This window comes from Tachyglossus aculeatus, chromosome 11, assembly GCF_015852505.1.
Source record: "Tachyglossus aculeatus isolate mTacAcu1 chromosome 11, mTacAcu1.pri, whole genome shotgun sequence".
NCBI classification, from domain to species: Eukaryota; Metazoa; Chordata; class Mammalia; order Monotremata; family Tachyglossidae; genus Tachyglossus; species Tachyglossus aculeatus.
In genome coordinates, this window is record NC_052076.1 from 30,566,976 (window position 1) to 30,581,873 (window position 14,898).

At 53.0% G+C, this 14,898-nt stretch overlaps 1 protein-coding gene across 1 annotated transcript; it reads right to left on the minus strand.

Annotated features, from left to right (window-relative positions):
- Window positions 1-1,633: 1,633 nt before the first annotated feature.
- Window positions 1,634-10,480, minus strand: TMPRSS5 (transmembrane serine protease 5). The gene is made up of 12 exons (XM_038754569.1): window positions 10,456-10,480; window positions 9,810-9,908; window positions 9,090-9,218; window positions 8,330-8,465; window positions 7,181-7,291; window positions 6,760-6,803; window positions 5,934-6,096; window positions 5,587-5,759; window positions 4,645-4,743; window positions 2,493-2,635; window positions 1,969-2,121; window positions 1,634-1,642 (listed from the first exon to the last, which is right to left on the minus strand). Exons 1-12 carry the CDS (start codon window positions 10,478-10,480, stop codon window positions 1,634-1,636), a joined length of 1,284 nt encoding a protein of 427 aa, XP_038610497.1.
- Window positions 10,481-14,898: the final 4,418 nt, after the last annotated feature.

Sequence of the window (14,898 nt, forward strand, 5' to 3'; positions counted from 1 at the left end):
GCAAGTCACTTCACTTCTCTGTGCCTCTGTGACCTCATCTGTAAAATGGGGATTGAGACTGTGAGCCCCATGTGGGACAGGTACTGTGTCCAACCTGATTAGCTCGTATCTACCCGAGTACTTAGTAGAGTGCCTGGCATGCAACTTTTTTTACAATGGCATTTGTTAAGCTCTTACTATGTGTTAGGCACTGTTTTAAGCCCTGGGGTAGATACAAGTTAATCAGGTTGGACCCAGTCCCTGTTCCACATGGGGCTCACAGTCTTTGTAGAAGGGAGAACAGGCACTGAATTATCATTTTGCAACTGAGGAAAATGAGGCACAGAGAAGTTAAATGACTGGCCCAAGGTCACATAGCAGTGAAGAGGATGAGCTAGGATTAGAACCCAGGTCATCTGGCTCCCAGGCCTGTGCTTTATGCACTCAGCCAAGCTGCTTCCCATTATTTTCATTTTCATTATTTGGAGGGTCCTGGCTTGGTTTATAGCTGACCCTGAACACCCACTCTATCTCTATCATATTTCCTTATCTCTCTCTCTCTCTCTCTCTCTCTCTCTCTATATATATATATATAATGTATATATATATATATATTATGTATATATATTATACATAATGGTATTTAAGTGCTTATTACTCATTAATTGCTATTCTAAGTGCTGGGGTAGATACAAGTTAGATTGGACATAGTCCCTGTCCCACATAGTGATCACAGTTTAAATTGGAGGGAGGAGGATTTAATCCCCATTTTACAGGTGAGATAACTGAGACACAGAGAGGTGAAGTGACTTCCCCAAGGTCACACAACAGAAAAGTGGCAGAGCTAGGATTAGAACCCAGGTCCTCTGACTCCTTGGCCCGAGCTCTTTCCCCCAGGGCCAGCTGCTTCTCACTCACTCATTAACAGAGTCCCAGCTGGGCTGCTGAGTGCCCCAGGCCAGGCCCAGAAGTGCATTTCAGGGTCCCATTTCCTGCTACCCACCTCCCACCCTCCCAGAGAGATCTGTCCAATGGGAGGACAAAGAGGGCGGGGTCGAGACCTGCTACCCAGAGAGCCCAGGCTCTCCACAGAGTCTACTCCGATCCCCAGAGTGGGCAGATCTCTGGGAGAGAGATCCCTCAGAGGGGGGTCCCTCTGTGCGTGGTGAACAGAGGCCCAGCCAACATGCCCTCAGCCTTCACTCTTCCCTTTCGCAAGGGTTTGAGTTTCCCTTTGGCTTTGGCACTTGACTGTCCACCCGTGAAGGAAGAGGAGGAAAAGGAGAAGGAGGAGTAGCAGGAGCAATGAGGTCAGTGAGTCAACCGGTCTTTATTGAGCACCACTGGCTGCAGAGTACAGTCTTGGGCACAGTGAGCCCCTAGCCCGGGCCCTGTCTTCCCCCACAGCCATAGGGCTGGGGCCCAAGTGGACCCCCTCCACTAGAGAGGATGGACTCCGAGGGCTTCCCTGCGCTCCCCCTCCTGCAGGATTGGAGGGAGCCTGGGGACAGAGAGGGTGGGACCCCTCCAGCCAGTCAGGATGTGAGTTGGGGTCCGGTTAGAGACCCCCTGCAAGCCCTCTGCCCCTCAGGCCAGCAGTGCCACATCCGCAGGAGACTGGAGGGTTCTGCTGCTGCTGCTGCTGCTGCTGTGACTAATCGCCCTGCTTGAAAAGCCCCCTCCCCGCCCCCCAACCTCCAGTGAGGCTAGGCTGTTGCGTCCAGCCTCCATCATCCTAACCCAGCCAGGCCCAGGACAGCGTGGTGAATGGGCCCCACAGAGATAGGTATTAGAGGGTTAAAAGTAAAACACGTGCACACACACGTGCATATGCACCCCCTTCCCTCTATCCCTCTATCCCTCTCCCCAGCTCCCCAGCCACAGCGAATCCCCCATCCTCTCCATCCCCACCAGCCACAGAAATTAGAGCCAACAACCATAATGACCCTCTCAGGGTCATCCCATCCCTCCCTCTGCCTCCATATTCACCCACATTGTGCCGTGGATCCAGTCCAGGAACTCGGTCACCTTGGCATAGACTCCTGGGTGGTTGGGCTCTGCGCAGCCCCGTCCCCAGCTGACGATGCCCACCAGGCGCCAGACTTCCTCATCTGGGCAGACAAGGGGCCCTCCGCTATCCCCCTGTGATGCCCAGGGCACAAGGGGATGGGGAAGGGGATGGGGTGGACAGATGCAGAAGGCCACTGCTGCAATGCTGTACCCACTATAGGCGCCTTTCCCCCTCCACCCACCTCACCCCGCCCCTGCTCACTGCCCCATCCTTCCATGGGGCTGCAGCCTGGTAGAAAGCTCTAATGAGCAGATGTGCCAGTGCCAGTAGCGTGCCCGCTGCCCTCACTCTGGAGCAGATGGGTGGGAGGTGGAAATGTGCTGCTCGGTTCAGCTTGTTATCCCAGTTCTCTGGGCCTAGCTCTACCCCGACTTGGTCACAGCCCCCCGCTGTCCAGCTCTTCCCTGCCCACAGTGCCCCACCCACCAGCCCAGCCCCAAACCTGGCAGGCATCGGCCTTGCCATCCAGGTATCCGGCGCACAACATGCGAGCAGTGATCTCCCCGGCGTACACACGGGAGCTGTTGCAGAGGCTCGTGCTGATCAGAGGCACCAGAGTGTCCTGGAGCATGGGAGCGGGGGGCACTGCAGCCAGGGAGAGAAGGGTGAAGGGGCCAGTTCAGGGGGGAGATAATAATAGTAATAATTGTGGTATTCATTGAGCATTTACTATGTGCCAGGAAGCAAATTGGGTTGGACACAATCCCTGTCCCAGATGGGGCTTACAGTCTCAATCCCGTTTTACAGATGAGGGAAGGGAGGCACAGAGAAATGAAGTGACTTGTCCAAGGTCACACAGCAGACAAGTGGCAGAGCTGGGATTAGAACCCATGACCTTCTGACTCCCATGCCTGGATTCTATCCACTATGCCTTGCTGCTCAGAGTGGGCTGAGGTGAGTCACAGGCTGAGACCAAGCCCCAGCTTCCCAACCACCCCTGCCTTTCCCCACATCTGGATAACCTTCTGCCTCAATTGCAGCATACCACTTCCTCCCCTCCTGCAAAATGCACCCCAAGAACCACACACTCCAGGAGGTTTTCCCTGATTTAATCCTCCACCTCCCTGGGCATGCCGCTTCAGCACTCCTGGATTTGTATTCTTTTATACACCTGTGCTGGCAATTTAGTAGCAGTAATGGCATTTATTGAGCACTTGCTGTGTGCAGAGCACTGTACTAAGCATTTAGGAGAGCCCACTAGAGTTGGGAGACACAATCCCTGCCCTCAGTAGTGTACTGAACTAAGCAGTGGGGAAGTACAACAAGTATGAGGCATATTCCCTGCCTATAAGGAGCTTACACACCTATGGGAGTATACAATGGAATGTAAATGGAATTATTTATATTTATTCTCATGCCTTTTCATCTATCAATGGTATTTATTGAGTGCTTACTGTGTGCAGAACACTGTACCAAGCACTTGGGACAATACAATAGAGTTGGTAGATGTGATCCCTGCTCTAAAGGAGCTTTATTCATTCAATTGTATTTATTAAGCGCTTACTGTGTGCACAGCAATAGTGGTATGTTTGTCCATGTAAAGTCTGTTTCTCTACCTTGTTAGTCTGTAAATTATTCTAGGAGGGGAATCATCTTCTTCTCATCTGCTTCACCTGCTCCAGCCAGGCTAGCCCCAGTGCTCTGCACTCAGCAGGCTCAGTCAGGACAGGGAAGCAGCACAGCCCAGTAGAAAGAGCATGGACCTGGATTCTAATTCTGACTTCCACCACTTCCTACTGTGTGACCTTGGGCAAGACACTTAACTTCTCTGTGCTTCAGTTTTCTCAACTGTGAAATGGGGATTCAGTATCTGTCCTCCTTCCTATTTAGGCTGTGAGCCACAGGTGGGACAGGGACTGTGTCCAACCTGATTGATTTGTATCTGTCCCGGCGCTTAGAGTGGTACTTGATACATTGTAAATGCTTAACATATATTGCTAAATGATATTAAATATCATTATGAAGCAGCATGCATAGTGGATAGAGCATGAGCATGGGAGTCAGAAGGTCATGGGTTCTTATCCCGGCTCTGCCACATGTCTGCTGTGTGACCTTGGGTAAGTCACTTAACTTTCCTGTGCCTGTTACCTCATCTGTAAAAAAAATGTGGATTTAGGGTGTGAGCCCAGTGTGGGACAGGTACTGCATCCAATCTGATTAACTTGTACTACCTCAGTGCTTACAACAGTGTTTGGCACATAGTAAGTGCTTAACAAGTACCATAATAATAATGATTACTACTATTTTAATTATTATTGTTAAAAAGGAAAAAAACCCAACCAAAAAACCACCAGATCCCTGCACTAACTTATGACTGTGGTTGCCTCAGCCAGAGTTATTCATTAGTGGGCTTGAGAAATGCTCTGACACCCCAAGAGTGGGAAATTGGCCCCAAACTGGTGTGGGGAAAGAGTGGCAAGAATTCACTTGCGAGTGAGTTGGAATGGGCCCAGCAGTGTTTCCCACCAGACAGATCTTGAGGCTGGGGGTGGAGAGGGACCCAGTGGGCTGGGACGAACCCATCCTGCCCCACAGTCTACTCTCCAACTGGGAACAGCACCCCCCTCCTCGCCCCTGCGGCCCCGAAGACTCACTGGTGTTGGTGGCCGTGTGGCCCCAGCCTGAGACCCAGCATCCTGTGCCCCACGGGATGTTCTGCTGATACTTTGGTAGACACACGGCCCCTACAGCATCTGGGGAGAAGGGCACAGAGGGAAACAGTGGGCCCTGAGCAGCAGCCCTCCCTGCCCCCAGCCTGACTCAGCTCCGCAGTCTGCCCAGCCCTTGTCTCTGTCTGCCAATGGTGGCTTGGAGGACCTATGCTCTGGTTGCCCTCTGGACACCTTGCTCCACTGACTCTCCGTTACCCCTGATTCCCTGACCCTCCCTCTGGTGACCCAGCACAGACCATTCAACACCTCTGATCCTCCCTTCTCCATCCCTGACTCTCCCTCCAGTAACCCAGAATGGACTGTCAACCCACCTGCCTCTCCCCTCTCCATCCCTGACTTTCCCTCCAGTGATCCAGCAAGGACCATCCATCAGCCCTGTTTCTTCTGTTCTCCATTCTTGACTCCCTCCAGTGACCCAGCACAAACCATCCAATACCCCTGACTCCCCTCTCCATTCCTGACTACCCCTATGACCTAGCATGGACCTTCCAACACCCCTTATTTCCCTCTCTCCATCCATGACTTTCCCTCCAATGACCAGCCCAGACCCTCCTGCACCCTAAGCAGACCCCAAGGCTGCAGCTCCATTGACACAGGCTCTGCTCTCTGACCCTTTCACAATGGCTTCCCTTAACTTTCACCCCAAACCCCAGTCCCTCTCTCTTAAGCCTTTGTCAGACGCCTTGTCCTCCAAGTGCCTTCCCACAATCCTCTCCTCAGTGTCTCCTCTTGGTTACCCCGACCTTTGCCTCTCTCCTTGTCGCTGGGTTGAGTTGTGCCTTACCTGACACGGTTCCCTCCCCATCCCCAAAAGTACCCCACCCCCTATCCCCAAAAGGGCTGGTGCCCTGTGGGAAAACCTACTGGAGAAGTTGAGCGGGGTCTGGAGCCGGAGGAGGGCGATATCATAGTCATGGCTCCGGGGGCTGTACTGTGGGTGTAGGGTGATCTCTTCCACCACAGCCCCGGTGTGTGGCTTTCTCAGGGCACGTGTGACCAGTCCTGCGATCACCCTCCAGCCGGGCCGATGGGTCAGCCTGTCACCAGACATGGGATGTTCCTGAGCCCCTGGAGGGACCCACTTACCTTGGCTCAGGGCAGGGGTGAAGGCCCATGGGACCGGAGGGGTTTCTGGGGGGTGGGCGCTGCTCTTCCCCTGCCCCCACACATCTTGACAGGGGCTGCCCAGCCCAGGGGAGGCTGTGGCTTACCTGTCCATGCAGTGTGCAGCGGTGACCACCCAGCGTGGTGCCAGGACTGTGCCCCCACACATGTGCCGGGAGCCTAGGAACAGGCTGGCCTGCCAGGGCCAGCGCCCCTGGGGAGCATCGTGGCCACCAACAATGCGGGCGGCCAGGGGCCAGGCCCCACACTCTGCCGACAGCAAGTTGGGAAGAGTCACTCCTGCTTCGCCCTGCTCCCCCCTGCCGAGCCACCTGGACCCAATCCTCAGTGCACCCTGGTGTGGTTCAGTGCTACTCATCTCCCAACCTTGGGACCACTGGAGGGAGGGCAGGGGGGCAGGATGTGTCTGGATAATAATAATAATAATGCTACTTGTTAAGCACTTACTATGTGCCACACACTGTTCTAAGCACTGGGGTAGATACAAGATAGGTTGGACTCAGTCCCTGTCCCACGTAGGGCTTACACTTTTAATTCCCATTTTACAGATGAGGTAACTGAGGCCCAGAGAAGTGACTTGCCCAGGGTCACACAGCAGACTTGTGGCAGAGCCATAATTAGAACCGTGAACTTCTGACTCCCAGGCCGGTGCTCTATGCACGACCGCCCCCTATCCCGCAGGGAATGGGACCTCCGACGCCTGCCTGCCTGGATTTGCGAGGCAGCCTGAGGGGAGGGAGGGCTGGGGGCCAGAAGGGTGCAGGACCAAAGACAGTAGACATTGCATCCAAATTCCAGCTGGTGATGGGGAAGGGACCTCAGCAGAAGGAAAAGGAGGATAGGCTGGATTGAGGGGGTGGGTGCCAAGAGGCACCCTCTCCTCTCCAGCCCCAAGGCTGCAGGTTGACCCACCTGAGCATTTGAGGGAGACGATCTGGCCCGAAGGGCAGCTGCCCCTGCAAAAGAGGCCAGGGAATGGAGGAGGGGACCGGTCAGTCCTGGCTGGATCCCAGGGTCAGGAGGCACACAGGCTTTCCCCTCTGCTCTCCACTGGAATCAGGGTGAGGGTTCTCTCATTCATTCAATCATTCAATTGTATTTATTGAGCTCTTACTGTGTGCAGAGCACTGTACTTAGCGCTTGGAAAGTACAGTTCAGCAACAGAGACAATCCCTACCCAACAACGGGAGACCCTGACACCCGCCCCATCTGGTCCAGGAAAATTTCTGCTCTCAGGGCCAAGGTTCCCCAGGAGGATGAGAAAGTCCACCCCAACCCCTATGATCCAGCCTCACCTCTACTCCTCACTCTCAGCTCTGTCTGACCCTCCTACCTGGGCTGCCACTCCTCCAACCCCGGCTCTGCCCCTGGCAAAACCCGGGCGAAGGCCTGGGTGCTGGCGATCGGGACATCCGTCAGGTTCACCCCTTTGTGGTGGGTGAGTCTTGGCCGGGGAACAGAATAATAATAATAATAATAATTATTATTATTGTTATAGTATTTAAGTGCTTATTATGTGCCAGGCCCTGTACTAAGCATTGGGGTGTACTAAGTGTTGGGGTGGATACAAAGCAAATCGGGTTAGACACAGTCCCTGTCTCACATGGTGCTCACAGTCTCAATCCTCATTTTACAAATGAGGTAACTGAAGCACAGGGAAGTGAAATGACTTACCCAGGGTCACACAGAAGACAAGTGGCAGAACAGAGAGGGACCGAAATTTCAATCAGAGGGATGGAGGGTAGATTATGGGAGTGGGGCCAAGGGAAGTGCTTTTGCTCGAGGGGGAAGGGGGTTGTTTGGAGTCATTGTTTTTTCCAACCTGAAGAGAGTGGGAGGAATTCGAGGGCAGAATGGGAGGGAGCTGTGGGGTCAGCCCGGAACTTGAGGAGGTGCCAGCTGGCTAAGATGGGGTTGAGGTGTGCAGAGTGACCGAAAGGATATTTTAGAGTAGCAGGGCAGAGGCTTGGAGGGGCCTAGGCAGTTTCACAGAGCCCCCCTCGGGGTGATTTTTACCCTATGGGTTACATGCCCTGTATCAACAACCTCCAAGTGTAGACTGGAATTAAGCTGGTTTGCTAACTAACACCGGTACAGTTTGGGAGCCTTGTATCCCGTGCCCTGCAGGGAGGGTGAGTTGTACCTCGGGCATCTGCCTTATGAGCACGACAAGAAAGGACAGGGCCTCTAGCCTCTTGGCTGCTCTCTCTCCACAGTGCTTTTCTTTAGAGGAGCCCTGGGGTCTAAGCTACAGCAGGGGAATGTTAAAATTTTCTCCCAGGCCTGGAAGGGGGACGTGGGAGACACCAAGGGAGCCAAAAGCGTCTCTTTCCCCCTAATATAAAGGCTGGGAAAGTCTCCCAGATCTGGGATGTGGCAGGGGAATGGATGAGACGACCTCCCACCATGAGGAGTTCAGAATGGTTGAGGAGCGATGGTGATGGAGCAAACTTCCTGCCCCCAAGGGCCGGGAACCCCTTACCTGATGTGTCCGAGGGCCTGGCAGATCCTGGTCCCCAGTAAGGCACTCCATCCAGCATGGCAAGCCAGGAGCCAGCCAGCTGTCCCGTTAATCTGCACTTCCAACAAGAAGTTTCTTTTGTTGATTCTGAAAGATACTGAAGGCACAGGGTGAAACCCCTCCCCAACCCCCATCCCTCTACATTGTGTCTGCCCACCCACCTCTGCCCAAGGAGGGACCCCCTCACTGGAGAGATGAAATTCTGGGCTTGTCTCATCTCCCCTCCCGCTGGGTGACCTCAGGTGTCTAACCCTCTCTGAGCCTAAATCCTTCCATCACTGGCCCTTCCCCTGATAATAATAATAACAATTGTAGTATTTGCTAAGCACTTACTATATGCCATGCACTGTACTAAGCACTGGGGTAGATACAAGATACTCGGGGCCCACATGGGGCTTATGGTCTAAGTAGGAGGGCACACAGGTATTGAATCCCCATTTTGCAGATGAGAGAACTGAAGCACAGAGGAAGGACTTGTCCAAGGTCACACAGCAGTTGGATGGCAGAGCTGGGATTAGAATCCAGGTCTTCTGACTCCCAGGCCCGTGCTCTTTCCACTGGGCCACACTATTTCTCAAGAGAAGCCATTCCTGCCCAATACTCCCCCCCAGGCTTGGAAAGTTTGCTCGGGCAGCATCGCCTACGGAGTTGGGAGTTCTAAGCAGATCCAGGAGGGGGTGAACCAGAGGGAGATCTTTGAAGCTGGAATATAGGTAACAACCTGTCCTGGGGGCCACGGCAGGAGGAGCCTCCTTGCTGCTGAACCCCTCACAGCTCACGATTGTCTCTGCATCCTGCAGGGTCTCCAAGCCTGGTGCCCGGGGTGGAGGTGGGGGCCACAGGTACGTCACTTAGGGGCGAGTGGGTGGAAGCCAGGCCAGATGGGAGTGGGGGAAGAAATCAGGCTGCAGGTAAGCCTGCGTTAAGGAACCCTTGCCCCCTCCTTCATCATGCCCCCACCTCCGACTCCGGTTTTTCAGAAAATCCCTGTCCTTGGCCCTCTCCCCCTAACCCTCCCCTACTAACCATCCTGTTCCAGTACCCTTAACCCCTGCTTTCTCCCCTCGGTGACCCCATCTCTGCCCCTGCTTCTTAGTGTCTGGGCTCCCTGCCCCTCTACCCTCCAGGCCTCTAACCTCCTTTTCCCAGGCCTCTAGCCCTTCTACCCTTGGCTCTTCCCCCAGCCTCTGTCCCTCTACCTCATCTTCCCAGGCCTCTGCCCCCCTTCCCCCACAACCCCTGCCCTTCCCCCACAACACTTGCTTCTACCCCTTTCTCGCCCAGTTCCTGCTTCCTCTCCCCACAAAGCCTCTGCTCCCCTTTCCTCCCCAGGTCTCTGTCCTTCTGCCCCACAGTCCCGGCTCCCCCCCTGAACCCCCCAGACCTCTGTCCCCATGTCTCAGTTCCCTTGGACTGGGCTTCTGACTCCCGCAGCACTGACCTAGCAGCCAGACCCCTACAGTGGCCCCAGTCAGCAGCCCAACAGTCCCAAACACCACAAGCCTTCGTCCCCCTGGGTGCTGGCGTCCTGCCGGAGAGCCTGTGGAGAGGGGAAATGAGAGCTGGGAGAGCAGCAGCCACCTTAAGCCCCACCCTGAGTGCCCCTGCCCGGCAGGCCAATCTCTCCAGAGTTCCCCACCCACTCTGGGTCCAGATATAATAATCATAATAATAATAATAATAATAATAATAATGGCATTTGTTAAGCACTTACTATGTGCAGAGCACTGTTCTAAGCGCTGGGGAGGGTACAAGGTGATCAGCTTGTCCCAAGTGGGGCTCACAGTCTTAATCCCCATTTTACAGATGAGGGAACTGAGGCCCAGAAAAGTTAAGTGACTTGCCCAAAGTCACACAGCTGACAAGTGGCGGGGCTGGGATTTGAACCCATGACTTCTGACTCCCAAGCCCAGGCTCTTTCCACCAAGCCATGCTGAACTGACTACATGGGGTCCTTCCCCTTGAGGAAACCCCTCCCCGACTTTACTTGGCCCCCGAAGGGACAATCCTGCCTTCAGAAGTCCTGAGCTTCATCCAGTTCTGGCATTGCTTTTGCCCCCACCCCCCTTTCCCCAGCTGAAGCTCACCTCCATCCTCCAGGGCCTGGGCCATGCCCTGCCCCACTTCTGTCCCTCCTATGCCCACTAGGACCAGCCTCCACAGCCGTGCCTTGGATCTGCCTACTCTCCGTGACGAGCCTTGTCCTCTGAGGAGAAAGTCAGTCCTATTTATTGAGCGTTTACTGTGTGCAGAGCTTTGTACTAAGTGCTTGGGAGAAGACAATACAGCAATAAACAGACACATTCCCTCCTCACAACGAACTTACAGTCTAGAGAAAGGAAAGAAAACCGAGTCCTGTGATCCAAGGAGTTCCCAAGTTGGGGCAATCAGTCCCCTGCCACTAGGGTAGATGGAACGCCCTTTTCTCCTCCCCTGGACTGCTGAGGTGAGAGAAGATCAGGATGACCTCTCAGCCCTCCTCTTTTTCCACCCCGGCTGGACTTTCTGGTCTCCCAGCAGCTGCGCTGGGCTGCCTTCCAATTGTGCAGTGAGTCGTAGCCAGCCCACGGGTCTGACGATCTCGGGCATCCCAATGCCTGGGGTAAAGGCCAGGGAGCGGACACTGGTGGATGCTGGGTAGCCTGCCTCACCCAGCCCAATCCAGCCCCTTCTTGCCACTGCAGGCCGCGGCCCCCCTGCAGAGAGCATCCAAGAGGGAGAGTTCCAGAAGTCCAGCAAGGGTGCTCAAAGGCCTGCCATTGGCCTGTTCTTCAATAAGAAGCCTGGGAAGTGTAATTAATGAATCTCAGGCTCTGTGTCCTGAAAGGTGATAGAACAGGGAACTGCTGAGACCACCCCGGGCCGGATCTCCTGCTACAGTGCCGATGGAGTTGGGGTCCCTGGCTCCCTCCCCCCTGCACTCTGGGGGCTCAGAAGTAGGTGTGGGGAACACCAGAGGGACATTCCATCGAGCACCTTACCAGGAGGAGCAGACCTTTGGGAGCAGACTGTGCAGGAAGCAGGATGGGACGAGGCAGGGTAGTCTCTCCTGCAGCCTTAGGGTCCTTTGTTCTGCCCCGGGGAAGGGGCGAGGAGGGCCTGGTTAAATAGCCTGGACAGCCCTGGACAGTCATCGCCCCCATACACACGTGCACGCAGGCTCACATGCCCCCCGTCCCCCACCCCCAAACACAAAGGGGACGCAATAAGCCCGGATGAATAGGACTCTTGTTTAGGGAGAAGGGTCAGAGGGCTCGGCCAGCCCTCTCCAATCTGCTCCCTGAAGGCCTCAGAACTGGAAGAAAATGTTGAAGTGGGGGGAAGAGGGGAGAGTGAGTGAGTGAGTGTGTGTGTGTGGTGGGAAGGGGGCCTTGAGAGCGCACTGTTGCCTAGTGATGGGCTCTCTGTGCCAAAAAGTGTGCCGCCTTGTGTTCTATGGGCAATTTTCCCTTCATGCTGACAAGGCGTATGTTTGGAGAGGAAGCATGAACGAGGGAGAGCGATATTAGCATTTGTTGAAATGTTTCAGAGCTCTGCTCCGCTTCGCCTCCCCTCTGTTTGGATTGGCTTTCCCCAGGGGCCCTAGCTCTGTCACAATATTGGAGGCGATTATGGGAAGAAATTGTAATTCTCCCCCCGGGGAGCCGGCAGCGGGGGACGGGGGCTCTCCACACCTGCCCGTCTGGGCTGAGTGGAGGCCCGAGCCTCTGGGGAGGGGCTGGTGTCTCCTGGAGGAGTGATGGGGCTTTATTGTTGCCTTTCTGGAGACGTCAGTGGGGAATGGGGAAGGAGGAGTTGGAAGGAGCTGAGGCATGGTGGGGTGTGAGAGTGGTCCCTGTCTCTCAGAGTTGCCTCTCATGGCTCTCTTCTGGAGGATTCCCCCTTGTTTCTGTGACTGAAATGCTCTTTTTGTCCCTCCTGACTTAGAAATCCTCTGTCCTTAGAGGGAACATGAACGGCATTACCCTTCATCAATCAATCAATCAATAGTACTTATTGAGCACTTACTGATTGCAGAACACTGTACTAAAAGCTTGGGAGGGTACAGTATAACAGAGTTGGCAGACACATTCCCTGTCCACAATAAGCCAAGGTCCAGGGATAAACCAGAGAAGTAGCAGGGCTTAGTGGATAGAGCACAGGCCTGGAAGACAGAAGGACCTGGGTCTAATTCCAGCTCTGTCACTTGTCTTCTGTATGACCTTGGGTAAGTCACTTCACTTCTCTGTGCCTCAGTTACTTCATCTTAAATGGGGATTAAGACTGTGAGCCCCATGTGGGACAGGGACTGTGTCTAAATTGACTAGCTTGTATTTCACAGCTTAGTACGGTGCCTGGCATAGAGTAAGCATTTAACAAATGGTGTTAAAAAAACATGTTTAAAGGAGAAAATCGATCCTGAGCTGGGGCCACAGTCGGGGAAGAAACATAGCCCCTTAGGGGGTGACCCAATCCTGAGATGCCCAGGCCAACTTCCAGGGAGCTTTTGGCTCATTCGAATCAGAAAAAGGAGAGAGACTGGATGTTGCAGCATGGTGGATTTCAGTTAGACACCGATCAATCAGTGGTACTTATTGAGTGCTTACTGTGGGCAGAGCACTGTACAGTTAGCTTGGGAGGGTACAGTACAATAGAGGCAGTGAATCCCATCCCTAGCCACAAGGAGCTTACAGTCTGGAGGGGGAGACCAACTAAAGACCACGAGAAGCAGCATGGCATAGTGGATAGAGCACAGGTCTGGAAGTAAGAAGGTCAGAGTTTTTAATCCCAGCTCTGCCACTTGTCTGCTGTGTGACCTTAGGCAAGTCACTTCACTTCTCTGTGCCTCAGTTACCTCATCTGCAAAATGGGGAATAAGACTGTGAGCCCTATGTGGGACAGGGACTCTATCCAACTCAATTAGTTTATATCCACCTCAGTGCTTAGCACAGTGCCCGGCACATAGTAAGTACTTAACAAATACCATAATTAGTATTATTATTAATTATTTTTATAAAATCAATTACAAGATAGGGGAAGTAGCAGATTGTAAGGATGAGGACATGAGAAGCTACATGAAGTAGTGGATAGAGCACAGACCTGGGAGTCAGAAGGACCTGGGTTTTAATCCCAACTCAGCCACATGTCTGTTGTGTGACATGGTTAAGTCACTTAACTTCTCTGTGCCTCAGTCACCTCATCTGTAAATTGGGGGTAAGATTGTGAGCCCCATGTGGGACAAGGACTGTGTCCAACCCGATTAGCGTGTATCTACCCCAGCACTTAGTTCAGTGCCAGACACATAGTAAGCGCTTAACAAATGTCATTAAAAAAAGTAGCGAACAGCCATACAGCAATTACAAAAACCAGTAACAGCAGTTTAAAGGCTTCAATAGTCCAAAATAACAATGTGACTAGAAGTAGACCCACACAGTTCTTGAAGGGGGCAAATCGTTTGGTTCCTCAATGCTGCAGCTCAATTTTAATAACGATAATTGTGGTATTTGTTAAGCACTTTCTGTGCACCAAGTACTATACTGGGGTAGCTACCAAGATAATGCCTGGAATGCCTGGAATACCCTCCCTCTGCCCATCCGCCAAACTAGCTCTCTTCCTCCCTGCAAGGCCCTACTGACAGCTCACCTCCTCCAGGAGGCCTTCCCAGACTGAGCCCTTTCCTTCCTTTCCCCCTCGTCCTCCTCTCCATCCCCCCATCTTACCTCCTTCCCTTCCCCACAGCACCTGTATATATGTATATATGTTTGTACATATTTATTACTCTATTTATCTTGTACATATCTATTTTATTTTGTTAGTATGTTTGGTTTTGTTCTCTGTCTCCCCCTTCTAGACTGTGAGCCCACTGTTGGGTAGAGACTGTCTCTATATGTTGCCAACTTGTACTTCCCAAGCGCTTAGTACAGTGCTCTGCACACAGTAAGTGCTCAATAAATACGATTGATTGATTGATTGATAATCAGGTTAGGCACAAGTCCCTGTCCCACATGAGGCTCTCAGTCTAAATGGGAAGGGGAACTGGTTTTGAATCCCCATTTTTGGATGAGGCAACTAACGCCCAGAGAAGTTAAGTGGCCTGCCCCAGGTCCCACAGCAGGCAAGTGGTGATGTCAGAATTAGAACCCAGATCTTCTGACTCCTAGGCCCATGCTCTTTCCATTAGGCTGTGCTGTTTCCCAAATTTTTGCACAGCTATTTGTCCCAATTCTACTCCTGATAAATGTTTCTACTACTGATAAATTAGAGGGTGAGTTCCTTGTGAAAAGGAAGTGTGCCTTATGCTGCTGTTGCACTTTCCCAAACAGCATTTTGTGCCAGCCACTGTTCTAAACATGGGGTAGATATAAGGTAATCAGGTTGGACACATGTCCATGACCCACATGAGTCTCACAGTCTTAATCCCCATTTTACAGATGAGGTAACTGAGGCACAGAGAAGTGAAGGTACTTGCCCAAGGTCACCCAACAGACAAGTTGGAGAGTCAGAATCAGAACCCATGTCTTCCGACTCCGAAGCCCGTGCTCTTGCCACTA